The 26,255-nt window shown below is 52.2% G+C and overlaps 7 protein-coding genes across 7 annotated transcripts; 2 read left to right on the top strand and 5 right to left on the bottom strand.

Annotated features, from left to right (window-relative positions):
- Positions 1 to 342: 342 nt before the first annotated feature.
- On the bottom strand, positions 343 to 1,152 carry BROUX77_004244 (uncharacterized protein; the record flags this gene model as incomplete). Its single annotated transcript, XM_073748985.1, has 2 exons — positions 343 to 872; positions 984 to 1,152. The coding sequence occupies 2 exons, from the start codon at positions 1,150 to 1,152 to the stop codon at positions 343 to 345; spliced, it is 699 nt and encodes a 232-aa protein (XP_073604701.1).
- A 4,754-nt stretch (positions 1,153 to 5,906) lies between these two features.
- On the bottom strand, positions 5,907 to 6,632 carry BROUX77_004243 (uncharacterized protein; the record flags this gene model as incomplete). The annotated part of the gene is made up of 1 exon (XM_073748984.1): positions 5,907 to 6,632. One exon carries the CDS (start codon positions 6,630 to 6,632, stop codon positions 5,907 to 5,909), a length of 726 nt encoding a protein of 241 aa, XP_073604700.1.
- A 1,020-nt stretch (positions 6,633 to 7,652) lies between these two features.
- On the top strand, positions 7,653 to 12,255 carry BROUX77_004242 (uncharacterized protein; the record flags this gene model as incomplete). The annotated part of the gene is made up of 3 exons (XM_073748983.1): positions 7,653 to 7,743; positions 7,803 to 10,122; positions 10,194 to 12,255. The coding sequence occupies 3 exons, from the start codon at positions 7,653 to 7,655 to the stop codon at positions 12,253 to 12,255; spliced, it is 4,473 nt and encodes a 1,490-aa protein (XP_073604699.1).
- A 322-nt stretch (positions 12,256 to 12,577) lies between these two features.
- BROUX77_004241 (uncharacterized protein) lies at positions 12,578 to 14,685 on the bottom strand (the record flags this gene model as incomplete). Its single annotated transcript, XM_073748982.1, has 2 exons — positions 12,578 to 13,278; positions 13,335 to 14,685. The coding sequence occupies 2 exons, from the start codon at positions 14,683 to 14,685 to the stop codon at positions 12,578 to 12,580; spliced, it is 2,052 nt and encodes a 683-aa protein (XP_073604698.1).
- A 1,370-nt stretch (positions 14,686 to 16,055) lies between these two features.
- Positions 16,056 to 16,872, bottom strand: BROUX77_004240 (uncharacterized protein; the record flags this gene model as incomplete). The annotated part of the gene is made up of 3 exons (XM_073748981.1): positions 16,056 to 16,173; positions 16,243 to 16,580; positions 16,819 to 16,872. The coding sequence occupies 3 exons, from the start codon at positions 16,870 to 16,872 to the stop codon at positions 16,056 to 16,058; spliced, it is 510 nt and encodes a 169-aa protein (XP_073604697.1).
- A 2,008-nt stretch (positions 16,873 to 18,880) lies between these two features.
- On the top strand, positions 18,881 to 21,895 carry BROUX77_004239 (uncharacterized protein; the record flags this gene model as incomplete). The annotated part of the gene is made up of 4 exons (XM_073748980.1): positions 18,881 to 19,432; positions 19,494 to 19,615; positions 19,677 to 19,967; positions 20,275 to 21,895. The coding sequence occupies 4 exons, from the start codon at positions 18,881 to 18,883 to the stop codon at positions 21,893 to 21,895; spliced, it is 2,586 nt and encodes an 861-aa protein (XP_073604696.1).
- Positions 21,896 to 22,501: 606 nt separating this feature from the next.
- Positions 22,502 to 25,779, bottom strand: BROUX77_004238 (uncharacterized protein; the record flags this gene model as incomplete). The annotated part of the gene is made up of 4 exons (XM_073748979.1): positions 22,502 to 23,543; positions 24,044 to 24,249; positions 24,492 to 25,594; positions 25,680 to 25,779. 4 exons carry the CDS (start codon positions 25,777 to 25,779, stop codon positions 22,502 to 22,504), a joined length of 2,451 nt encoding a protein of 816 aa, XP_073604695.1.
- Positions 25,780 to 26,255: the final 476 nt, after the last annotated feature.

Here is a 26,255-nt window from a genome sequence, read left to right as displayed (position 1 = left end):
AAAAAAGTTAAGATTCTGCCGGGCGGTAAAATCGATAAGATGTTATCATGAAATATAAGTGGGCTCATTGTGGATTTCCTCTTTAGGCGTCACATTGTTGATTTTGACATGGGCCTGAGTGACCAACCACATTTGACATGTGACACATACGCCAGACGAAACGAGGACGAGATGCCACGCAATGGATGAAGCGGTGATACAAAGAGGTCTATGAATATGCAAGATCGCAAAAAGCATGTGCTATCGAGGCTAACGAAACACTAATGCAGAAAATGAATGGGGGAAGAGAAGAAGGGAGTGGATATTCTCAAACGGACACCGGTTTTATACCATACCATGCAGTCATTGGTTCGGCCCATGGTCTTTGCTGTTCTTGTCTCTTGGAACGTGGTACACAAGTTCTGTGACATCCTGGAACCATGGGATACCGAACTCATCAACCCCCGCCGACTCGGGTGTCGGTGCTGGCACAGGTACGATGAGACCTGTCGAGAATGGAATCTGTTGATGATACGGGCTAGTCTGCGTGGGAAGGGGCGCCGGAACCGGGACCGGAACCGGCGTTGGCACTGGCACAGCTTGGGTAGCTACAGTTACGGGTGATACCGAGCCAAAGCCAGAGCCAGAAATCCCAGGCGTTGCTCCCACTGATGGCGAAGGGGAGGCCGTTCTGTGTGAGTAGTTTCGACGTGAGGCATCAGCAAGCCCACGTGACACCACGTGGCCAATGTTGATGGAACCCCACGGCAAGCCGGATACCTCGTTCTCAGGGCCAAGGTCGCACGGCGCTGGGATTCGGTAGCTGCTGGATGCGTGGATACGGTTGCGCTCGGCACGTTGCGCGTGCTCCTTGTTTTCGCGGTTGCGTTCACCTAGTATGGGAACACAAGGGAGAGGACACCAGGTCATGGGTTAGCGGCGGCTCAGTAGTAGCGGCAACAGGGCGGCAGGCAGTAAGACAGCCAAGGAAGGTATTGACTCACGGAATTTACGCTGAGCTATCCGGTTCTGGATACGACGGCGCTCCTCTGGGTCAGTTACCTCAGACCAGTCGTCGTTTTTGGGTTGCCGCTTGCTTTTGGCTGTAGAACTGCCGCTGGCGCTTGGTTTCGAAGACAATTTCTGGGGCTCTTTGTCAGGGTTAGATGACATTGCTCTGAAGCGCGGGGTTACAAAAAATGAGAGAAAAATGATATGGCCAATAGAACCTGTTGCGTTGAAGCCTGAAAGCCGAGAAGTCGGAGTCGGATTTGAGATAAAGACCAGAACAGTGTGGAGGGCAAGATGGAACGGTGTCAGAAATCGGACGGGAAGTGAACAATTAGCCCGTCTGACGTGCTGCTGAACCTGGCGCTGATGCCACTACCAATGCCAGAAATGTAGAATTGAGAATGGAGAACGGAAGGTAGAGAATGCAGTGGTGTAGACAGACTCCGTACTTGTTGTGCTCTATCGTGGTAGTCTCTAAGTCTCGAGAACAATTGATCTGGCTTCAGGCTCAGGCAGCTGCCAGCCTTGATGCCACACTTGGTCCAAAGCTTCCAACTAGTTGCCAGCAGTTCCGGTACGGAAGGTTTAGGGGTAGCTGTGTGTAGTTTGCCGCGTGTATGTATACTTTGGAGTTCTCTCGGCCTCCGTACTAGTTCTGGTAGCTAAAGCTAGAACTATGATGCGGTGTAGGTGCGTAGCCGTGTAGTTTGTAAGACGGCAGTGGGAGGTTGTGGTTAAATCCTTGGCGGGGGGAATGGGGCCTTCTCGGATGGCCACAGGGTTTTCCAGCTTAGTGATGATTATGTCGGTACTCCGCCGGCTGTAGGGTAGGGACCACAGTGCTAAACTTCTAATGAATACGCGGAAAAGAGATGGCATTGAATCGAGCCGGGTCTGGGTTGGAGGGAGAGACAAGGCAAGCAATGTGAAGAGAGACTCTGAAGGGTCTTGTCTCTGCACTGGCAGAAAGTATGAATGTAAAAGATACTCGGTATTTGAGCCAGGAAAGTCCCAGCAACGCATCGCCAGACAATTGAGAAAGAGTGGACTTGGAGCTTGTTATATATTTGCATTCCAATCTTTGTTTTATACGGCTAGTTACATCTAGTTATAGACAACGGGACTCATAAATACAGACATAGAGTGTAGCCAGCATACAGGTACCCATAACTAGTAGTGGGTGGTGACAAGCCGCTTCCACTAGACCTCCTAGTGTGAGAAGGCTTCCCGGAGCAGCTAAATTAAATGACATTTTACTGGTGGCCACGCCATACTACAAACCCACCTCACGGCGTTAAGAACGCTTGTGAAATTGTGCCCCTTGGTCTTCTCTGCCAAGCTTAGCGTAACTCCTAGCCGCCTCTGCTGGTGTCTGCCTCCACACTGCTGCCGCTCATGGTAACAGTGTAGTTTTGTCGCTTGTCCTGGCGTTAAGCCCCCTTGCTCATCCGGACGTTTGTGCATGTCAGTAGGTTTGAGGCTCTGGCATGCTGACAATCGGGGTCATTCACGACGCTCGAGACCTTCTCTTCGCTCGGGGTTGAAGAGTAAGTGGGTGGGTGTTACGTGCTTATTACTTGGCTATAGACCTGGGCCCATACTCCCTGCCCCTTCGCAAGTTAGTGAGGGGTGTGAATTCTTCTTTACGTATTCGGGTTGTGAACCACGTATACATCGGCAAAGGTGTCGTCTTCCAAGCACGACTTCCGGCACTCAATATTCCGTGATTCAGCCATCGTTCTTTTTTGAGTCTATGGGCTTCTGCCCCCACGTGGATGAGGGCTTGCAGCAAACATGTTCTGTGTTTTGAGGACTCGAAATTAACAACGATCCCGTTGAGGTCTTGATTGAGGTTGTACGTCCGGTGCTGGTGAGCCTCAAATACCACGGTGTCCCTAATGAGATGGACCTCTTCCCTCTTTCCCCTCACGCCTCACAGAGGACCATCTGATGGCTTTGGTGTTGGCAATGCTAACAGTATTGATCGTGGTGGTGGCGATAGCAGGTATGTGACACCCCTTTAGAAATACAAGCAACTAGAGGATCCACTAACCGTCAGAATCGCCAATGTCAGGTTTGAGGAGAAAAGGAGAAGCTTTGAAGAAGAGGGGTTCAACGGGCGAGATACGGATTTACGATCTCCTAGCCGCTAAATGAGGAGAAACTAAAAGAACCCAAGATAATAAGATGCAAGTAAGAAAGCTAACATGAATAGCTATCGAAGAGATGAGGAAACAGCTTCATTCGCCCATGGCTCCTAGCTCTGGCTGCATGTATGTATGTGTGTAAGGATGGATGTATGTATGTACATATGCACTCAGGTATCTATAGTAACAATGGGCAGTATTTTAGCCCTGAGCTTAGAGGTGATGTCAGTTGATAAGCAATCCTTCCAGCAAGTTTAGAAGGAGTCTCCAAGACCCTGGACCGGGTAAACTGAAGCCGATTGACTCCACCCTATCGAAGAGCTTTGACCAGGTTCTGCAGGTCTTTGACTTCTAAACAACAACGGCCAGCGTAGATTTCGTGGTCAGAAACAGAACCATAGTGGAGGCCTTTCCATCGCTTCAGCTCTAGTGTTTTTTTTTCTTGGCTCTTATTGCGACCTTCCTACTTGCCGACTAGACATGGATTCTCTTCATCTTGTCGAATTTTAAGAATCATTTGGAATGCCTAGTTCAGGTAAACGAGCCAACATGGCTACAGGGTGTGTAACACTAAACATAGGTTGTGAGCTGCACATCTTGTCCTCCCTTGTGCGGCGCATTCTCTGCATGTCTGTCTCAACAAATACACATGTGTCGGTAATGATAACGAAACACTACTTTGTTGGCTGCCAAGCCATCGCAATAAGCAAGACACGAGCCTGATCAGATGAGCAAAGGCGCAGTTGATGAGCTGGCTTTGGGCTCAAGTCGCACAAGAACTTAGAAACCCGAGAACTTGAAAACGTGGGCATGTGGGAGATCACGGCAGCCGTCGCATCATCTGCAGATACTTTTGGACGCCATTAGTTACAGGACTCGTGGCCGATGTCTCGAGTCTCGATTTCCCTTGCCTAGTCAAGTCACGAGGTCAACTGCCTAAAGCGGACTATAGTCTACTATAATGTGCTTACGGGATCAATCCTAGCGCATATAAACAAGCAACAAGCAAAGACGAAGAAAAGAAGAAGAATCAAAGAAGCGCGACAACCGCCCTTCTTCAATCGACCACACGGGTAATTATTTACCAGGGCGTCTGCATTTTTTGACGACGGAACCCGCCAAAACTTTGACAGAAAACGAACAATAAAGAACCTGGTAATGAAGGATTAAGAGCCCAATAAGGGGAAAGTCACGCTCTAGCGATCTAGGGATGCGCTTGCGACAGGGGGGACATGGGGTTCGGCCTTTGGCTCAGACCAGCATAACTAGCATATAGTAGAGTTAGTTGTGACATGCTTGCATTTGCCCAAGTACCAGCAGCAGTGCCCCCCCCCTATCGTCCTTCTCTCTTCCCCTGACCTTCTCAGTGTATGAATGAATGCAGCTGTGTATGTATGTATGTAGTCACTCACAAATCACACAACCACTGGTTATAATCAACTATGCTTGTGCTTAGTTGTGCACTTATGTGTCAAATATGTACAGAAATGGCTCGACTAGGGGAGGGGGGAGAAGCCTGTAAAAAAACCCCAAATTGTATGCGAGCCGCGCTTCCTCAACCCACCCAACTCGTCCTGCCCTCGCCATCCTCGAAGGATTTTCCTCCCCCTCCGATCGGTGATTTTACCCTCCGATCGGCCCTGATGAACTCCAACCCTGCAGAACTTCTACCGATATTCTTGCTGTGTTCTCGCCGCGCTTCACCGTTTAGACAAAGTAGCTGGCTCTCAATGGCGCGAGTGCCTCCTCATCTATTCCTTCGCCATCGTGCTGTAACAGCCTGTCACAAGTTGTCTGTGTCAATTGGACCGCTATGATACAAGGGGATAAGACGATTTGGGGAAGCTGCGCCCAGGGCCATGAACTCCTCAAAACTCCCGTTAAAATAAGTGTTTTCTTTTTCTTGATTTTCTGGTCGATCGAAGATGAACAGGGCACAGTGAGGCCCGGAAGTCGATGAGTAATAAAAAGTCCAGCATTAGACTAGTATCCCACCGCTCGGTTTGTTGTCTCCCCTCCTCCCGGCGGCGTGAAGCGGCCTGAATCATTGGTGGAAAGCCCCCCATCACCACACCCCGCACGTCACATAAGACATCAGAAAGAGACAGGCGGACATATATACTGGCTCTTGTGCATCCTTAGAGTGTTTCGTCCGAAGAAACTTTATCAAGAATCCGAATGGCTACATGTGCCAGTCCTATTTATACACCGCCCACCTCAAGCCAAGAGAAGGGGACACGACACATCAGGAGCAATCAAGAAAAAGAAATGGACAGTGCGGTTTAATGAGAGCGTAAGCTCAAAAGTAAGACAATGCAGGCACTGCCGTAATGACTTGAGTGCCGTGCCATGTCGCATTACAAGCTACCGTCCGCCAGATGATACCATTCCCCCAGTTGAGCAAGAAATATTTAAATAAAAATGGAGTACTGGAAAAAAAAGTGATAGTATTGTACACTGCGCCAGCGATCAGCACGATGGAGGTTGCTAAACAGGAGTATGGGGGTGCGGGACACGGGCTAGTGAAGATGGAAGTGGGAGACGATACATGGGAGAGAGCGTGTGCCGATGGGATCAGGGGGATATATGTTGGTTAACCGGGCGTTGCGAGTAAAACAGACCGGTAGATGGACAAGGACAGTGCGTCAGGCTGACTGTAATCAGGAACGAAGCCCATGATGTCGAAAGCAGTGCAAAGGCTAGACAAAGGAAGAAGGGAAGCAAGCCACCACAAGCAAGCCATCTACAACCAGTTCCTTACCGGCTATCCTAACCCTCGCGACGAGATTTTCTCTCGGCAATCCGCTTCTTGAAACGGATTTCTGTCTTGCGACGCTCTCCTCCATCAACCTTTTGCCCCTGACGAAACTCCCACATTCTATCCGTTACGGTCAACGTAGCCGTCGCACGACCAGAGGGTAGTGCATAGGGTCCGGAGATAGTCTGAGCACCCTTTACGGCATAGCCTCTAACGCGGACCTTTTCGTCAGCCAGCTCCTCTGGTGCTGTGCCGTACGGCACATTAACCACCTTTTTGACGTCTGTCTCCAGATTGTGGTCGACGACAAGTGTGGCCTTGCCGTCCTCCACATACTTGAAGTCGCCACCGGGGCCAAGAAGGCCGTTGCGGTAGCGCTGCAGCCACTGCAACAGGTACTTGCGCGAGCGAGCAGGCTCGACTCCGAGCTCGCGGAGCTGTTCCGACGACAGCGTAAACAGTGCCTCCCATGACGGGAACTTGTCAGCGTATTGTGACAGGTTGCGGCCAATTACGCGCAGGAAGGTGGGCACATCGGGGATAAGGGGAATGGGTGCTGGCACACGCGGTACTGCTGAAGAGGACGATTGTTCATTTGGCGCTGCAGAACCGGAAAGGAGCGTTTGTGATGCGTGCAGCAGCCGGGTTTGTGTGCCTAGTGCAAGCGCCGGAACGAAGACGGCGCCAGAACGGACAGGCGCCGAGACAAGGGAGCGCGCGAAGCGGAGGCTGGCCATGACAATGGATGTGTAAGACAGGAGAATATCAAGATATGGCTATGAACTAGACGTCAGCTCGAGTCCAAGAAAAAAGCACTGCCGGGTATCTGAGTTAAAGCTTACAGGGCAGAGTGGGCAGGGTTCGCTGTTCCAGGTCAATTGGCCGGCTGTTCTGTCCGGCCGCCGATAGATTACAAGTCGTGCCAAGACGCCGGGCACTTCCAACTAAAGCGGATGCGAAAAAAAAGAAATGCGGATATTGTGTCGTTCGCGGCTGAAGCTGAGGCTGCTGCAACGGCTTCACCCGCGGCACTGCAAAAGCTCCAGCTTCCGCAAAGCCTCTCGGAAAATCCAGCCCGCATCGCGAGTCACGTGGTGATATGATAAGCTTGTTAGACAGGGGTGTCTGATGTTCCGGAGGCTAATCTTCGGCAGTTCGGAGTGGGGCCGATGGCTAGCACCACAAGTCACCATTACTAAACCCCGGCATCAAGTTCGTGACCTCCGAAGTAGTTAGCTTCCCTCTTGTTAGAGAGTTGTCAGTGGGTCCAAGACCGCATTCGAATGCCATGGTCCCAAAATGGATATGGGCCACCTCTCGTGAGGCGATTCCAAGACGAGTTACGTCTAGCCTCGAAACCATGGGCAAGAGTTCATAGTGTGACGGCTTTTGTCATCCTCTACTTGGCCGCATCAGAACATGGCGTTACTACAACTGTGACGATGTAAACCTCCTCACGCTCATCCGGAAGCATATTAGAACTCTTGTCTTGAACCATTCCGTATCATCTACCATGGTACTTTTTAATCTTCTAGTCCTCTGGTCTAGTTTTCTAGTCTTCCGGTCTTCTATTTCTCTATTCTTTTTGCCTCCCACCTTCTACCCTTCTATTCTTCTAACCTTCTATTCTTCTATCTCTCTATTCTTCCAATCACCCAACCATTGTTTCATCATTCTTCTCCCGTGATATTCAAGTAGAATATCATAATCTCAACCCCACCACTTGCATCCTTTTTGGTGCTTTGACATCTGAGACCATGCCTCGTCCCAAGTCATCCAATAGGCTTCGGGCTGCTTTGGAAGGAGAAGCCCTGTACCACTACAACTTAAACCACTGCTTCAGTAAAGGTGAGTCTCTTCCATCCCGATCACACGGGAGATCACATGCCAATATAATCGTGTTACAGGCCCTTTTGACGCTCAAGTCTTGAATGATCTACAAATCCTGGTGTCTTCTAAAGATCATCCAGCCGCGACCAGAGCCTCATCCTCGGATCTTGCGACAATCCAACCAGTACTTAAAAAGAGCCGATCAGGCCACAGCAGTGATTTGCCGTTCATTGTTGCTCTCCGTAAACATGTAACTATTACGCGAGAGTACGTTGGTGAGCATACAGCTCAAGACAACTTCCACTTGCCCAATGTCGAGGACTACCTCAGCTTAAAGACCCATGACAAGATGTCTAAAGTCTCTGCCCACCTTCCCAACTACAAACAGCTTCTAAGCAAAGATCCATCGCTGGCTCGTGAGTTTCCAGCGCTTGTCGTCTCTCCAGTCTCCAAGCTTCGGAAGTTCATGACATCGTTTTGTATCGAAGTCCAGCCAGTCGAGCCCATTGAAGGTTTACTCTCTGCGGCCCGGAGTCTTGGCACCAGCCGCCTCGGACCCTCTTCTCCGGGCGCTATTACACCAATCATTAGTCTCGCTGTGTCATTTAGTCCAGGCACCGTTGACTTGACTTTCGGTCTTGAGATCCGCTGGAACGTTTCTAGCTCTCCATGGCTGTCATTACGCAGCTCCAAGGAGCGTGTTGCCAGTCGAACGCTTATCCATGCAGCATTCCCATCTGCGGCATATGAAGACATTAGCCCCGAAGATGCAATTAAAGACGTCAACTGGGCCGATTCGCCCAACGGAAAGTCTTCAGATTCAGATCTTAACAAGCTGCTGCGGCCAATACCGGAGCCCTCGCCTAACATCTTCAGCCCTTCTCAGTTCTACGAGGCAACCTACATGCCGAACGAGAATGACCCGAGCGCGCATGCCATTACTGTTCCTGGTCTAGCTTACACGCTTTATAAATATCAAAAGCGGAGCTTGAAGTGGTTGCTTTCGCGTGAGGGCGTCGCCTGGGAACAAAGACGTATCGTCCCTTGTGTCTCATCGCATCCGACACTTCCTAGAACGTTCCGTAAAGCTAAAGATGCCGAAGGCAAACCGTTTTACATTAGCGACGTCTTGCAACTCGTCACTCGGGATCTCTCTCAGTGGAAGGCTGCTGATAACATGGCCCAGGGCGGCATCTTGGCTGAAGAAATGGGCCTTGGTAAAACCTTGGAAATCATTAGCCTTATCCTCTTGCACCGCCGCTATTTGCCCGTGTCTCCATCTAGCCTTGGCCCCCATTTGTCTACAAAGGCTACTTTGATCGTTTGTCCTTCATCTTTAGAGGCCCAGTGGCTAGACGAGTTCAAAACGCATGCACCTCAGCTAAAGGTTACAATTTATGAAGGCTGTCAAATCGGAACTCCCGAAGAGAAAGAAGCCAAGGTCGGGTTCTTGGCTAGCCATGACGTAGTCATCACCACTTACAACATTTGCTCTAGCGAGATATACTACGTCGATGATGCCCCAGAACGCCCGCGTCGCTTCGAAAAGGTGTACGACCGGCCCAAGTCTCCCTTGGTGCAACTGAATTGGTGGCGCCTATGTCTAGATGAGGCCCAGATGATTGAGAACGGCTACTCCCAGGCCGCGAAGGTTACCCGGGCTATTCCACGCACATTCTCGTGGGGTGTAACTAGCACGCCTTTCAAGAACCAAACCAAGGATCTTTTAGGGCTCTTGTCTTTCCTCAACATAGCGCCTTATGCCTCCCATCCGCCAGCATGGAACTCCCTCATCGGTATGCACCACCATGTGTTTAAAGCCTTGGTCTACAAGATTTGTCTACGCCACACCAAGGCCCAGGTGGCTCATGAAATTAAGCTTCCTCCGCAGCGCCGATACGTCATCACCATACCCCTTGGCAAAGTCGAGAAGCAATATTACCAGAGCCTGCTCAAAGAAATGGCAGATGCCTGCGGTCTCAGTCTGGCCGGCGAGCCCCTGGCTCCCGACTGGGATTTGGCCTGTCATGAGGACAAGATGCGCAAATGGCTGCACACACTGCACCAAGCCGCGTTGTATCCCCAGGTTGCCAAAAACTGCACCCGTATCAACCTCTCTGAAAGGGCGGAAACAATTCACCATGTGCTTGAGGCGATAGTGGAATCTAGTGACAAGGTCCGCACTTCCAAACAGCGACTTTATATGACTGCTTGTCTCTACCATGGACAGTTGTTAGATGCCACCAATAAGCCCGAGGAAGCGCTAAACATCTGGGATCCTACTCTTGAGACCCTTGGTGCCATGGCTCAACGCTTGAGAGACGAAGTTTCTGATGCCGTTGCTGCTGACAGACTCTTGATCAAGTCACACAGCACAGACAGCTCAAACAATGACGAGTAAGTTCCATCCTCTAACTTGGGTTTCTGCCACTCCTGATAACATCACATCTGCTGACGCTCATCCTTAGATCCCTTGTCTTGACCGAGGCTCGCCGCTCCCTGCGCGCTACACTTGAGCTTTACCACAGAACTGTATCCTCTTGTGCCAACGCCTGCTTCAAGATCAAAGTCTCCAATGAAGACCAGAACCGCTCGGACCCCATATTAGATGAGCGTCTCGAGACTCTCGACCGCAAGGCCAGAATTCTCCGAAAGGAAATGGCCAAGGATACATACAGCAAGGCGTGGAAACTCATAAAAAAGGTCCATGGAAAACAACTTGTGGAATTATCTGATCTCCCTTTCCTCAAACGTGCTGGCATGGGAAGAACCAACGTCACCAAGCAGGCTCAGTCCATCTTCAACTCCCTCAACAAGCAGAACCACTACATAAGCGAATGGCGCGCCAAAGTAGTCAAACTAATTCTGTGCCCATTGGTCGACGAAGACGATGGTGCTACAATCGATGATTTTGAAGACGAGGCCACGACCAAATTGGAGCTGTACTCTTACATCATGTTCTTGTGGATTTTTATTTCAGACCGTGAAGACGCAATGACAGGTGGCACCAATATGATCATGGCTAACGAAGTTGAGAGCGCCAGAGCGACGGTGTCTTTGAATCAAGCATCAGGTTCATCCCTTCTGCTTGAGCTAATGTCTATACGCCACAACGTGAAGCCAAGCCCTGCAGATGGCTCGATGAGAAGCGCCATGTCGAAACTCCGCAATCTAGCCAACAGTTCGGCTCTGATGTCGCCGGACGACGGAGTCGAGTTCTCAGTCGCCAAGGCCCACGAAGAAATGCTCGGCCAGATAATCACGGAGCAAGAAGCGCTAATTGCGGCACTGAAAGTCGAGCTGGACTTGTTCAAAGAAGCCCTGGCCGCCCGGAAAAACTTTTACAAGCACATAAAAACAGTCTCAGACTCCGTCCGTGAATACGCAGGTCCAACTTCGGCTATGACCTTGGCTAACGCGATAGACTATGAGGAGATTCAGAAAGATATGGCAAAGCGCAGCGAGCGCCGATTCCAGTACCTGCTAAATCTACAAAGCGAAATCTGTGAGAACGATACAGCTGACCAGGACTGCCTCATCTGCCGAGAGCCCTTTGCTATTGGCACGCTCACAGCGTGTGGTCATCAGTTCTGCCAGTCCTGTTTGGCGGAGTGGCACCGGGACCATAGAACCTGCCCTTTGTGCCAATTTTATCTACGACCGTCGGATCTGCACAGATACACCAAGGAGCCAGAGCAGCCCCGCCTGCATATCACGCAATCCGAGGGTAGTAGCACTAATGCCAACGAGGCTGCTACCGGCCAGAATATCATAGGCAGTTCCAGCCAAGCCCCTCCCCAGGACGCCATTCCTGACGCCAGTGCAATCTACGCGACCTTGGATGAGGGGACACTCGCTGAAATCAACAGCGTATCGCTTAATGGACACTCATACACGGCCAAAGTCAGCGCAATCGTGCGCCACTTGATCTGGTTGCGACGGACCGAGCCGTACGCGAAATCCCTCATCTACTCCTCCTACACGGGCTTCCTCAAAGAGCTCGACCAAGCCCTCAGCGCCCTCTCTATTGACCACGCCACTCTGGGCCAAGCGGGCGCGATCGCGCGCTTCTATGAAGACTCACAGACAAAAGTGCTGCTGCTGGACTCCCGGGCAGACAGCGCGGGGCTGAATCTCGTCTGTGCCAACCACGTGTTCCTGTGCGAGCCCCTGGTCAACACGGCGCTGGAGCTGCAGACTGTTGCGCGCGTCGACCGCATTGGCCAGACGAGCGAGACCACGGTCTGGCAGTACCTTATCGAGGGGACGGTCGAGGAGGCCGCGTACCGGCTGGCTTCCAAGCACCGGCTCGAGCATATGCCGGCGAGCAGTGGCGATGGGCAGGGCGAAGAAGACGATGGTGATGCCAGGATGAGATTGGAGAAGGCGGATCGCTGGGTGGTGGAAAATTCGAAATTTGCCTCCCTGATGAACAAGGACCGCAATATGGCTGAGGCGGTGCATAGAAACGATCTGCTGGCATGTTTGTTTGGTGCGACTCCAGGCGAGACTTGGATGGCGAGACGGTGAAGTTTCTAGTGAAGAGAGGTGAAAATGGGTTTAAACGGAGATGAGGGCAATAAGTCTTAATGAGAATGCAATTATATCAACAATTTACATTAAGTACAATCTAATGCACGGTGAAAATGAAACAAAACTAAGCAAAGACGACGATACATAGCAAGACAAACACAGGCTACAGAATACAAGATGCAAAAAGAAAACAAAGATGCAGGCGTCGCGAATGAAACAAGGAAGAAAAATCCCAAAAATGCTAAGAGGAAAACAAAGAAAAGAAAAGCCAGTCTAGCCAACACCGAATGACACACAGCACCATCGCCTACTGTCCCGTTCACACCGCCAACACAGCCGCCAGGCCGAACACCAGTGCCACCAGGGCACCCGCGCCCAACGGGCCGCTGCGACCAGCTGCGTGCGACGCCTGGTGCAATGCGCCAGGGAAGTTGCAGGCGAGGGCCTTGGAGTTGTTCTTCATGGCGTAGCTGCTGGAGTACTGGGTGCTGCCGCGCAGTGGGCAACCAAACTCCAGGGCCGAAGGGCAGCTCTGGACAATGTCGTAGCAGAGGTCGTCGCAGGGCAGGATCTCGCGGTACGGGCCAGGGTCAATGACCTCGTTGATCTCGACGTTGCGCGCGGACAGGAAAGCTGGTGCGAGCGGTTGTTGGGATAGGTCGTCGATGATCTCTTCGGACAGGCGCGTGCCATTGGGGAACGCCATTTCAGCGTTGCGCACATGGCTGTCGGGGTTGCTCGAGTCGTAATCCTCGCAACGCGGGATAACCACTGAGCACAGCCACTGCTTGTATGCTTTGCGACAGTCGTCGCAGTTGCGAACAAGTGAGTAGCGACCGGCCGGCTTAGCCTCGCAGGCTGTCTGGGCGAGTGCCTTTTCAAAGGCTTCGTACTTTTCAGCGGCATAGTTGTCGTACAAGTTGGCAAGCTCAGTCATGTTGTACTTGAGGATGTTAGACGGGACAGCGTATTCGGTGTCATTACAGAATTCGAGTCCAGTTATGATACGGCAAGTGGTACCTGAGGAATTGTCAGCTTGTGGAAAACATAAAACAAGAAATTGAATAAACACTCACTCTCTTTGGTCTCAAAAGGCGTCCGCGCATACACTACACCACCGCCGCCAATACGACCGCTTGAGCCAGCCAGGTCGCGCGTGTTCTTGACTTTGATGTGCTGCTGTGTCGCATTGCCGGAAATATCAGCCACCTGCACGGGGATAGCGTAGTATGTGGTCTTGGCCGTCAGGTTGCCAACGTAAAACTGCTGCTTCGGGTGGCCACCACTGCGCCTGGTCATGGTAATTGTGACATCGCCTGTGTCGTCTTCATTGCGCTCCGAAGCAACAGCGGCATAGTTTTGCATACCGCAGTACGAGTAGCGCAAGCCCTTGAGGTTGTCGCCAGTATCGGCGAAAAGCACATAGGGCGGCGTACCCTCCATAATCTCTTCGACAAGCGAAACGTTGCGGTCCATGGTCAGGTTGCCGGTAGTCAGTAGCGCAGCCTCGGCGTCACTGTCGACCCAGAATAGGCGCTGCTCGGTGGTGACATAACGGTGGTAGTAGGTGTCGGTAGATACAGTCACTTCAAACTGCCAGTTGCCGGTATGGTTGGTCAAGTTGGTGGCAGCAGCGATAGAAAAGTATACAGAGTTGGATGTACTGACATTGTACATGACAGCACCTTCGGTAAAAGCCACAACGTCGGTGTTATTGGTATTGTTGGGCCCAGGGCTGGTGTTTTGAGTTGACGTAGAGACATATAGAGTCAGCTGGGGTGGCGCAAAGGTCACATTGTCGTTGTTGGCCGATGGTTGCAAGCATGTGTTTGCCGAGATATAGACAGTCTCGGTGTCTCTCTTGACGAGACCCTCGGGACTCCAACGTTTCTCATAGTCATCGTCATCCTCGTCCTCGAAGAGTTCGGCTCGCTTGGCAAGATCGGCCGATGCCGATGTTTCCGTGGCAGAGGCGGACGACTCGGACGGCGATGCGGTTGCGGTTGCCGATGCCGACAACGATGAAGTAGATGTGGCCTCACTTCCCGCCACCTCAAACATCAGAAACACGGTCTCGTTAGCCTGGATCGTCAAGCGCTGGGGCTCATTGTTGGGAATGACAGTAGCAATGGCGTCGGCGCGGCCCAAGATGCTGCGATCCAGCAGGCCGTTGATGGCGAACTCGGACTCATAGCGCGGCACAGGGGAATTCTGGCGGTCTTCCAGCCATGGCTCGGCGAGACGAGCAGCCAGGCGTAGGCTGTCGGCGGGATTGGCGGACAGTCCTGTTGCGGGCTCCACTGACGGGGAGCTATCGGAGGCGGACACGAGGCCGGTCGAGAGAGCTAGCGCCGCAGCAATGAGCTGGAGTGGCGATATCCTGGGGCTCGCGGCTAGCGGCATGGGAGGAAGCGATCTGAGATTCATGGCTGGAATGGGAGAAGGCTTCGTTCTATGCAGTGCCAGGGGGTGAGGGTCTAGAAAGGGCGACTGCAGGAAGAGAGGAGAGGAAGGGTGCTGTGAGAAAAGCAAGGGACCATGAGACAGAAAGAAAAAATAGAGGAAGGAAAGAAACGGCAGATCCAACTCTAGTAGCAAGACGGGGGGACGACTCCATACAAGTACGTCGCGTGGTATGCTCGGAGAAGCGATCTCGCCCAGGTGTCCGACCGGGGGATGCAGGCCTGGCCAGAAGGCCTCGAGCGTCCTTGCTGGTCGCTATGCCGTAGCGCTGGGAGTGGGCGGACGGGTGGGCGGACGGTGGGTGGTTCTGGCGGTGGTTCTGGCGGCGATTCTGGCAGTGCTGGCAGTGCTGGCGCTGATTGAGGTGCTCGCTCTGGTACTGGTGCGGGTGCTGCTGGACTGGCTCCCAATGCTAATAGAGGGAGGGAAGACTCGTGCTTGTATGTGGGTTCTGGGCTTGTGCGCTCTCGTATCGTTGCGTTATTGTGGGCTTTACAGAAAGCGGACGGGTGGAGTTGAGCCTCAGAAGCTGGCAGCCGTCATGCTTTTTGTGCCTGTTTTGTGCCTTTGGCTGTCTTGTCTCAGGCGTCTCGATATTGTCTCATGTGTCGTGGTAGTGGTGCGTGTGCGCGGATCTTCACAGCCTCGTCACCAGGAGAGGGGAGGCCGATGAGAGAGAAGCCCGACAGCAAAATAGAGAGGAAATGATGCAGAAAAGCGAACGTGCAGAGGCTGAAGAAGCAACTGAACACAGAGACGACAACGAAAGAAGAAAACGCTGTGTCCAAGTCAAATCTCGGCATAAGAAAAAGACTGAGGAAACAGCAATACTGACCCAGCATCACTGCGGTCCCATGTTCGCCAACCCTAACCCTAGCTACGGCACAGACGTTGTCCTCTTGTTCTCTGCTGGTCCCGCCGCGGGCACAGCCTCTGCATCACCTTTTTCTCCCAAGCATAGGCCCCAAAAAGAGCCGCTCCTCACCAATAACAGCCCTCCATATATGTCCTGCAAGAAGACCATAAAGAGACAACAAGAGAACCAAAATTCCATAGCTGCTGCCCATTTCCACGTGAATCAAATAATTAGGTCAACGAGCCCGCATAGTAGTGCGTGTGTATATAAATGGCGCCAAGATATTTCTATAAGTCATTTAACCCCCCGCTTTTGCTTGCCTTGGATCCAATATGCCGGCAGAGCCACCCAAGGCACTGGCACAACCTTGACCATCGGCTTCCAGTGTCGCCTTTTTGTTCATGTTTTGTTGTTGATTTTGCATATAAATCCGTATTTGTATCCATGTACATTTGTGCACGCGACCAGTTTCTGCTTCTTAGTCTGACTTGGACAGACCAGCAGCCTGCGAGCGGAGGTTCGAGGCAGTCGAACTCTGGCGGAAGTGGGGAGCCAGCATGGGAGCCATGAACGAGTTGAAGACGAGCTCGGCACCACTAAAGATTCAAACCAAGTCAGTCAAGAATCCACACGCGGAAAAAGAAAAGCTTTAAGGAGAGACTTACCGGAAAGCGGGCAGCGACAGCCACAGCAGAAACACGAACTTGAAGGTAAAGTAGAAGGGGAACCAGTACACCACCTGGATGAAGCTTTCCAGGACAGTGAAGGACGAAAACACAACCCAGTAGGTCAGCCACTGGCGGTCATCATCGGTGCTGGCCGAAAACAGAGCGTTCAGCGAGTAGTAAGTGGGCACAACAAAACCAGCCAGGTTGGTCAGAAGCTGGCCACCCAGGTTAAACACGATAAGGAATAGGTACAGCGAGATGAACCCGATAGCACCGTAGGCCTTGGGGACACCGGTAGCCTTCTCGAGGTTGCGGATGGCAGGGTACTTGGACAGCTGCAGGCGAACAAAGGTTAGCTAGCACTCGACACAGGGTGAAAGGCATGGGGGTGTGGAGAGAGGAGGGCTGGGGCATGGCCTAGGGACAAAAGCTTGTCGTTGACATTTAAGTGAATGTCTCTGCAGGTACTTGTTTCGATCGCTGTCTCGATATCCTGATAACTATTCCGATGTCCTGATGTCCTGATGTGATGACCCAATGTCTCGATATGGTATGCAAACACGCAAAACTCACTTCCTTGTCCAGGCTAGCCACAACGGCGTTCACACGATCCTGAGGAGCCGACATTGTTTTGATTCTTTCTGATGGATAATAATAGCTTGTCGAGAGTCTCGCGATGGTGATGATGTGTTAGCGGAGGAAAGTTTTGTTCGCCGGCTTTGGACCAGCAAAGCAAATAAGAAAGCTTGTGTGGGCTCAGCTCCATAGGCCAAAGGCAAAGGTGGGCGGGCACGCCAGCAAAGGAGGGGTAAGCCGAGAGTTTCCAGCCAGTGAGAGGCCGGCAAGATCCTAGCTTGGGCGGAGCTGTAAACCCTAGGCAGATAATGAGGAACAAATGTGGATAACTGCAAACTAGCTTCACCGTAACACTACAGAGCTAACATGGCGGCAAGATATATAGTTATCAACTAATCAACTAACCAACTACCCAATTATCTATTAGATAGCCGTGAGTGTACTCAGTTACACATATTCATGGCTACGTATTATACCGCCGCAAGCGGTCTCTGATGCTGATGAGACGTGCCATAAGCAAGATCCAAGCTTTAGCTAGTGGCAGGCACCTCATCAGTAAGGGTTAGGGGTGTCTTCCACTCTCGATCGCCCACACTCCCAGGTATAGCACACTTCTCACTTATGTAAAAACTCACGGGGGCTTTGTTTCTAGCCAGTGACAACGGCCAAAGACGAGTCAACAGGAAAGTTTATGTTGAAGTTCTTGGCGGGTAGAAGCTTTCAAAACTTGCAAACCCCGGCTGTTTTTTTAGCACAAACTAATTGGCTAGCGACGGGTGTTTGCAAATGAGGTGCAGAAATGCACAACATAGATGGCTAGTTATTACAAAAACAAAGGGAGAAAGATTGCGTGGGCCATCGAGTGCATGACTAAGGCGCAAAAGTGGAGCATATTTTTGTTTGTGCGTTGAGTCCAAGTAAACAAGCAAGAGCCGGAGTCAAAGCAAGACCGCACGAGAGAGATAAATGGGAGAACAAGATGCGCGTGTTCTACTAATATGGGAGCCAGATAATGAAACTCGACTACAAGCATACAATTCAAAAGAAACAAAATCACACAATTACAATCCAAAATTGCCTTCAGAGGCGCTCACAAAGTAAACACACACACGCACAACTCTTCCGTCGTTGCCTTGTTTACTTTTCGTACCCGCTTTTATTGATTTTATTTCTGTTTTTGTTGACCGGCCCCACTTTTCACACTGCACCTGCCTCGTTACCGCATCAACATTTTTTTTTTCATCAAAATAAACCAAACTCTTATTTTTCTTCTTGTTCTCACAACAACTCCAAAATCAACAACACCTTAGCATCACCTCTGTCGCCAACTCCACCGTCCATCGACATCCCACCCTCGCCGCCACCAGCTCAGCGTCTGTCACGGCAGCCAATCTCCCTCTCCGCCCGCGTCCCCGTGAGCTGAGCCTGGGACGTCCCTTTAGGCGCCTTTATTTTCGTTATTCTTGCTCCCCTGGAGTCGCCATCCCATCCCATCCCATCCTTGCTACTGGCCCTGCTTCTTCACTGTGCACCGACCTGGCCTTGTGTCCGTGTCCGTGTCTGTATGCCTGTAATACATAGCCTGTAGCCTGTCGCCTCTATTATTGTTGTTTTGTGCATTCTTACCCGCTATTTTGTTCTGCTTCCAATATTTTGCCTTTCTTTTCTTCCGTGTCGCTGCACGACGCCACCGGTGTCCTCTTCTTCTCGACTAACTAGTCACGTATTGCGGAGGCCTGAGTTTTTGTTGTCACGGGCAACACCTTTTCTTCTTCTACACATCGGCACCAAACCCGTCTGACTGGCCTACCACTCCCCCGGCCGCCGCTATCGCGTAAGTCCACCACGTGCTGCATGTCCCCGTTGCGAGCCTACCGTGTCGCCGTCACCAACCGCTCCATTTAAGACCACCCAGCTAATATTTGCCGCTCTAGATTGCGTGTTTTAGTTGTCCTATCCTCCTCATTGGCGTCCTGATCACGTCTGCTCGCTGCGCTTACCAAGGCAGCCTTTCGTACTCGCCGAGTTACCTTCCCTTACGACCTGTCCTGCACACACAATGGCTCAACCACAGCCAGACCAGGCTCTGGCACACATGAATAACATGGCGGTCCCTGTCAACTGGAACAACTCTCAGATGCAGTCACAAATGGTTGCCGCCCATTCCCATGGACATCCACACGGGCATCCTCACGGCCACCCACAACAACCTGACCCGGACATGGCAGCCGACGCCGCGCACCTTATGACCATGGCAATGCCCGACCAGATGCAGCAGCAACAACAACAGCAACAACAGCAGCAGCACATGGCCTTCGTGCAACATCACATGCCTCCCCAACACCAGCACCAATTACAACAGCATCAGCATCAGCAACAGCATACTCAACAGCACCAAGTACAGCACCACCCGCAAGCGGCGCAGATGCAGCACCACCACCAACAGGCCCTGCAACAACAACAACAGCAACAGCACCTGCATCACCAAGCCATGATGCAACAGCACCAGACTAATGTCATGGACATCTCAGCGTCCTCTATTAGCACTGCCGGCGGCATGTCCTTTGTTGCCGACAATGATGATACACGCAGTGAGAGCGGTAACAACCATGTATGTCGCTTCATGCTGTCGACTATTGCCACGGAAACAATAAAGCTAACGCGTCCACTAGGAGATGCGGAACCTGCTGAACGATAACCGCCATAGAGGGCTAGATGAAGTCGCCAGCCTGCTCCACGGAAATGATAGAGGCCCGCAGTCTGAGCGTTTGCGTCAAGTCTTTGCTATGCTCTGGTGGGTTTGTATTTGATACGACCTTGAGGGTATGCATACTGACCTTGAATTTATTTGTTAGGCTTGATCGCCTATGTGAGCGCAGTCGCGCATCAGTTCCCCGTGGTCGCGTATATGCTTCGTACGCTAGTCGTTGTGCGAACGAAAGGATCACGGTTTTAAACCCAGCAAGCTTTGGAAAACTCGTCCGCATTTTATATCCCGGACTTAAAACTCGCCGGTTAGGCGTGCGTGGCGAGTCCAAGTATCACTATGTTAACTTTGCTCTCAAGGAGGACGCCGACCAGGTTGGAAACGATAGTAGCGGAGTAACCATGAAGCGTCCTCTAGAGACCACATCCACCGGTGCCATGTAAGTCAATTTTCGTTCAATTGGGCCTCCCACCTTTATTCTGGCTTCTAGCCTGGCAACGAGTACAAACCATAAAGATCTTGCCAGCCTAATAGGCAGACAACTAGACAACTGCATATCCTTTCAACCTGTTTGACTGGCAATGGTACCCTTCCTCCCTACCTCTTATTCAGATGCGATCAAAACATTCCATCTGGTCCCAACGTGACAAGACTTCTTCTACCTTGCACTCTAGCGCAGTTGCTTGCCTCAGCCTCCTCTCGCGCAAACACCAAGACTAACAAATGGGTGTTCCTTTTTCCAACAGTCGCGAAGCTTCAGTAGCTACGATTGCCTCCGTCAGTTCCATACAAACTCGTGCCATCCAACCTGAAGCCTCAAAAACCGGACCCTCAGCCCCTCCGACAACATCGGTAGCTGCCATGTCCAGCAATCGAAATCTTTCACGTCTCGACAAAACGAGCAAACGAGCCAAGGCTGGACGTGTGGCCTTCGAGCCTGGTCAAGACCTACGTTATGTCGTTGACCAAAGTGTGAAGGCACCCAAGGTGGAGATTGCCTACTCGCGCAACTTTCCAGTTCATGAGCAAGTCACCACCGAGCCCATGGTGCTGCCTAGCATGGCATCATATCTTCCCGAAGGCATTGATCAGGATGCCTCGAACACCCTTGAAGCCCTCTACCGTGCACACTGCACATCATTGATCGAGTGTGTGCGTTACTGCAGAGAAAAAGCCTTCTTCCACCAAATTTCTTCGTTCCAGGGCACCCTGACTGTTCCTGTCCAGCGCCTTTTGTTCCATCCCCGGATGGCAGAATGGATCGAACATTGTGATACGGTCTTATACCAAAGATTGATGAGCATTGTTGGTTTTTTGCTTTTGCAGGTGATACCCAAGGTGGTGATTGATTCACTGTCTAACATTGCGGGTAATCTTATCCCTCACTTACGAAAGTCATTTTCTAGCTTCCCGGAGCATGCCATGGTAGCGAAGATTGCGCCAGCGTCTATCTTTTGCAGCCTTATTCGCCAAGCACTTCGGGTTAATGTGACTGCACATGCTGCAGCCAACATGCTTTCTCATAGTTCCAGTCGTGATGCCATGTATGTAGACATGGTGACAGCAGTCGATGTCCGCCGCATCATAGAGTCGGTGCCGCGGAGGGCTGTTGACGATGTTATTCGGATGTGTATGACTAAGATCCGTAAGGTCATTGACCCGGTGAACATCAGCCCCGAGGTGGACCAGGCGACAGTTTTTGGGATGGCGCATGTTGCGGGTGAAACCACTCCCAACGAGGCTGGCGAGAGCCCCCTTGACATTTGGAGCAAATTTCTCCACGAGCTTCCTGAAATATTCCCTTATGCCAGCGCAGAGGACTTGGTTGTGTTCACACAGTCGATCACGTCCTCTGTTACCCGTGATATCACGCTGTCGCAAGGTTCCAGCTTTGGCACATGGTGGGTGACAAAGTGCTGGATCGATGAATATGTCATGTTCCTTGCATCGTCGGGCGGTTTCATGGACCGCTACAAGGATGTTGACAACAATTCGGCACAAAAGGCAGCATCGAAGCCGGCGGACCAAGAAACTATCAAGTGCGAAGCGGGTGCTAGCGAGCTGGCGGACCAAGAAGCTCAGAACGGAACAACGGCTGGGCCTGCAGATGGCGCGGCGGTTGAAGATGCGTCGCAGATGAGTATGGACGGGGATCTCAGCGTGGTGTCGACGGAGGTGATGGGAAACGCCGCGACTCTCACCGTCACGGACCGGGCCAAGTTCCCAAGTCCGATCCCCCGCGATTTGATAGCCGAGGTCAACAGTGGTGACGACAGTGGAATAGGCATCCGCACTCCTGAGGAAGATTGCCGCTACGAGTTTGACCATGGCGAGCGGGCTGAGATGGGGGCGCCTCAGACACAGTAAAAGCCAAGTCAGAGATGCTCTGCCAAAATGACTGTTCTTTTCTTTTTTCTCGCTCTAATTTTCCATCTTGTTGATTGCATAGGTTATGGTAAGGTCCAATGCGATGTTCACTTACAGGTTGGTTTGCTTTATGATTGGAATAATACCCCTTTCATCTTTTTTTGGAGTTGCAACAAGGTCTGCGGACTGATATTTGATTGGGGGTTTATTTTCTTGTTTTTATATTCTTGATTTGCATTTTTGGGATACTTTTGTTGCGGCGCAATAGACGACCGGACGGACATCTTTGACCTTTTCACATTTGGCAGGACTTCTCTAGAAGTATAGCTAGCTAACAGGAAAATTATTATTATTACGTTTTACGTCTGTCTGTGGGTCACGTGGGCCCGACCCTATTGGATCGTTAGACGTCGAGGCACCCTAGGGTCCTCGAAAATCCCTCCAAGATGAAGGTCCGGAAAACAAAGGAAAGGTTATGTGGTACATCTACCCCGGGAAAAGAGGAAAAACCGGTCGGAACTAGGGAGCGGAAGGGGACTCGAGCAGCGCTATCCTGGCTAAGCTTTCTCTCCTACCGTCCGCCAAAACAAGGCTACAGGCTACAGGCTACGGGCAAATATCTACGAAGAATTTTGTTTCCTCGACAAACCTGCGGAAGTCATGTGCGCCCTGCTTCGTGGTTAGGGCATCGTCAATCGTCGAGTGCATGGGCCTCCTGGCGAAGACCTTCGACAGACGTTTGCCTTTCCAACAGAAGAAGAAGTGGAGGGGGTCTTTGCGTTTCCCACATAAGCAAGTGGCTTTGAAGTTGGTGTGGTTCATACGCTCGTGGTATTCTTCAAAGTCCCCGTGGTGGGAACGAGCAGCGAGCAGCCAGCCAAGAGTCCTTCTGGGCATTGTCAGTTCGAATGGGGCCTTCAGGGCCGCCGTGAGCCCGAGGTCCTTATATGACGTGGGGGCTGATACAGCCCGCCATTCTGCATACGCAACGCGTAGCCTTTCACGTGCCACACGGTGAACGTGGGCGATGGAGGGGGTTAGGTCGGGTGGTGGAGTCAGAGTCGCGCCTTCCTTTGCCAGGGTGTCAGCCATTTCGTTGCCGGGAATGCCCTTGTGTCCAGGGACCCAGAGCGGGAGGACTTGTCCCACTTGTACTCGAGGGTAGCGGTGTCGGTTGGGCCAAGTGCTAGCAAGTGAGTGGAACTCAAGGATGCGGTCTTGGCTGGTGTCTGTCGGTGTGGCCCCGGGGAGGAGGCAGTCATGAGCGGCCTGGTTGTCTAGAATCACCAGGATATTGTCGGCTAAGTAGGTGCAGGGGGTCCGGAGGGCCATCCTCAAACCAAACAGCGCGCCCGCTATCTCAGCGTCATAGACTTCGTGATTCGTCCCAAGGGAGCCGCGTCCGCTTCCGAGCAGATGGCCACCTTGGAAGATGACAAATCCCCAGCCAGTGCGGCCGTCATCAAGCTTGGAGCCATCTGAGTACACCAGGATGTCACGGGTGGCGGCTGCCTTCCGGAGCGGGGAGAAGTCGTAGCCTTCCTTGGTTTTCTTGGTCGGTTGTGCCGTCTTGGGCGGGGGCATCAGCTTGGGTCTTGGAGGCTTGTGCTCGATCAGAGAAAGAGTTCGGCCAAGTCTAGTTTCGGGGCTGGCGTCGGCTCGGGTTACCAGCGGGTGAGCGGAGTCCAGGCTTGTCCACCTAGCGGCTAACCTTTGTCGTTTGTTTTCCAGGAGGAGCAAGGCGGGGGCGATTGAGGCTTTGCGATGAAGGGTTGAGGACGGCGTGGTCTTCCAAACTGGCAGCACCGCTCTCATCGCGACTCGGAGCGTGCCCTCTATTTTGCTTGCGAGGTGTTTAGCCCCAGTGGAGACTTGATTGCCCCTGGAGCTCGTCTGGTGGAGGCCTGGCCAGTACGCTTCTGCACCATACGTTGCGGTAGGGATCACACAAGCAATGACCGCAAGTCGGGCCATGACAGGAGGAACGCCACTCTGCGTGTTCGAGATGGACCTCAGAAAGTTGGCTGCTTTGCGTCCCTTGGTGGACCATGTCTCTACGTGCTTGTTGAACGACAGCTTGGAGTCGAGCCAGAAGCCAAGCCATCTCATAGAGCTCTTCGGGGAAGTTGTGGTTCCACCAATCGTTACCGGAGGGTGGGGTGGAGGCGGGATCGTGTGAAGTGGAGCACCTCAGTCTTGTTTGGTGCAAACTCTACTCCGTTCTCGTGAGCCCATTTTCGCATTTTCTCGGCAGCAGACTGAGCCGAGGCTGCAGACTCCAAGGGTGACCGGCCGCTGGCGAGAATAGCCACGTCGTCTGCGTAGCTGAATCGGTGTTTGGTACTGATCAGAGGCTGAAGGAACAGCATGAATAGAATGGGGATACCGGAGAGCCTTGTGGGACGCCGCACGATATGTCTTTCCCTGTCGATCGGAACGAGCCCATCCGCAACCGGCATTTTCTGTCGGATACAAAGGAACCCACCCAGCTTGTCAAATGTGTGGGCCAGCCTTGTTCGCGGAGCCGACATTAGAGTCGACCGGGGAGGACTGCGTCGAAAGCGCCTTTAACGTCCATGGTCAATAAGGTACTCACCTTGCTCTCCGCCCAATTTCTTTCGATGTCATGGATGACGCAGGCCACCAGATCAGATGCGCTTCTTTTCGGCAGGGCGCCAAATTGTTGTGGGTGGAGAATTGAGTTTTCGAGGGCTAGGAACGTGATTTTCTTGGCGATGAGCCTCTCGAGGCCTTTGCCGAGGCACGGTAATAGGGCGATGGGACGCCATGAGCCGGGGAGAGAAGGGTCTTTGTCGGGTTTGGGGATGACCACGATTTCGACATGTTTGAAGGGTGCAGGGTGATGCCCCCATCTGAAGCACAGGAAGAATAAGGATGTCACGAAGGTTTCGAGTTCACCCCAAAGGGCTTTCAGAATAGCCACTGATACGCCGTCACGGCCGGGAGTTGAGTTTTTTGCTCCTATCACTGCTCGGCGGACTTCTGCTTTACTGAATTCAGTGTCCATATCGACCCTACGGGCAGGGGCCGTGTGATAGCCTCCTGGGTCTAGGTCCCTCGTCAGGTCACCCCGATCGAGGAGTCGACTCGCCAGCAGGTCCTTCTTCTCCAAGGGGGTCACTACGGTTCTGTCGCCGTCTTGCAAAGGGGGGCTTCCAGAGAGGTTATTGGGCTTGCGCCATCTAGCTATTTTCCACAGGCTGTCGGGGGTAGAGGCGTCTGCGATTCTCTCTTTGTTTAACGATCTCTTGGCGCGGCGTACAGCGTTGCGTAGGTTCTTTTTTGCTTTGATCAAATTGCCGATTTCAAAGGTCGTTGTTTGGATGGCGTCCTTGTAAGCTCGCTCGGCATCCTTGCAGTCTTTGTTCCACCAGGGTGTGCCTCTGCGGGAGGCTTTCTTTCGTCTCTCCATGGTGGCGGCCAAGGCGGCTTCAATGGACAGGTTCAGGCACTCTACGGCCTCGTCGAGTAACGTCGTGGTGGGAGGGGAGTCGGGGTGAGGGAGGTGGGGTAGAGGGAGCGATCTGAACGTACGTCTAAGCTCAGGTATCTTCTCGGGGGCCAATGTGTAACCGGGTAGAGGTTCGGGCGGGACAGGCTTGCCAAAGGGGATCCTTGTCCGGATTGTGGAGTGATCGGAAGTAGTGTCAAGAGTGCTAGCTATCTCGGACTCAACACCTGGGATGTTGGAGAGACATAGATCTAGGGTGTGTCCTCTGGCATGTGTCGGGACGCCGGGAGGGCTGGTCAGAGAGAGACCCACCTCGTCGATCCAGTTGGCAAAGACGCTCGCTTCGTTCGAAATTGACACTCCGGGTTCCCAGTAGGGGTGGTGGAGATTGAAGTCTCCTGCTATCAGACATTTCCCGAAGATCGGGTCCAGCCATCTGATCAAGTCAGCGGCCGGGATCTCTTGGTGGCGATATACGTTAACAATTTAGATTTCTCTTCCGCTCCTTTCCAGTTGCAGCCATACACAGTCGCCAGTGCGTGTCGGGCAGAGCTGGATCGGGTGTAAACCTTTTTCTTTGCGGATGAAGGTTATAGCCCTGGGTCGGGTTTCAGGGTCAGCGACAGGCAGGAAAGTGTCCCAATTAGGGTGGCATTTAGTACGGACAGCGCCATGCCTGTCTTTGAAGGTGTACGGTTCTTGGAGGAGTACGACATCCGCCTTGTTCTTCTCAGCTAAGTGGAGAGCAAGATCGTGTGCCGGGCCGCCCCTGCCCACGTTCGCTTGAAAAACACGAAGGTGGGGGGGCGGGAGTCAGTGGTCTCCTGTTCTCGGATCGTCCTGATAGGGTTTCCTAACATGTAGACGAATCGGGGGAGGAGTGGGTTT

This window comes from Berkeleyomyces rouxiae, assembly GCF_048999995.1.
Source record: "Berkeleyomyces rouxiae strain 22BRR77 chromosome Unknown BrBRR77_ptg000004l, whole genome shotgun sequence".
Classification (NCBI taxonomy): domain Eukaryota; kingdom Fungi; phylum Ascomycota; class Sordariomycetes; order Microascales; family Ceratocystidaceae; genus Berkeleyomyces; species Berkeleyomyces rouxiae.
Note: the sequence above shows the minus strand (reverse complement) of the source record. Positions and strands in the feature narration are given on the sequence as shown.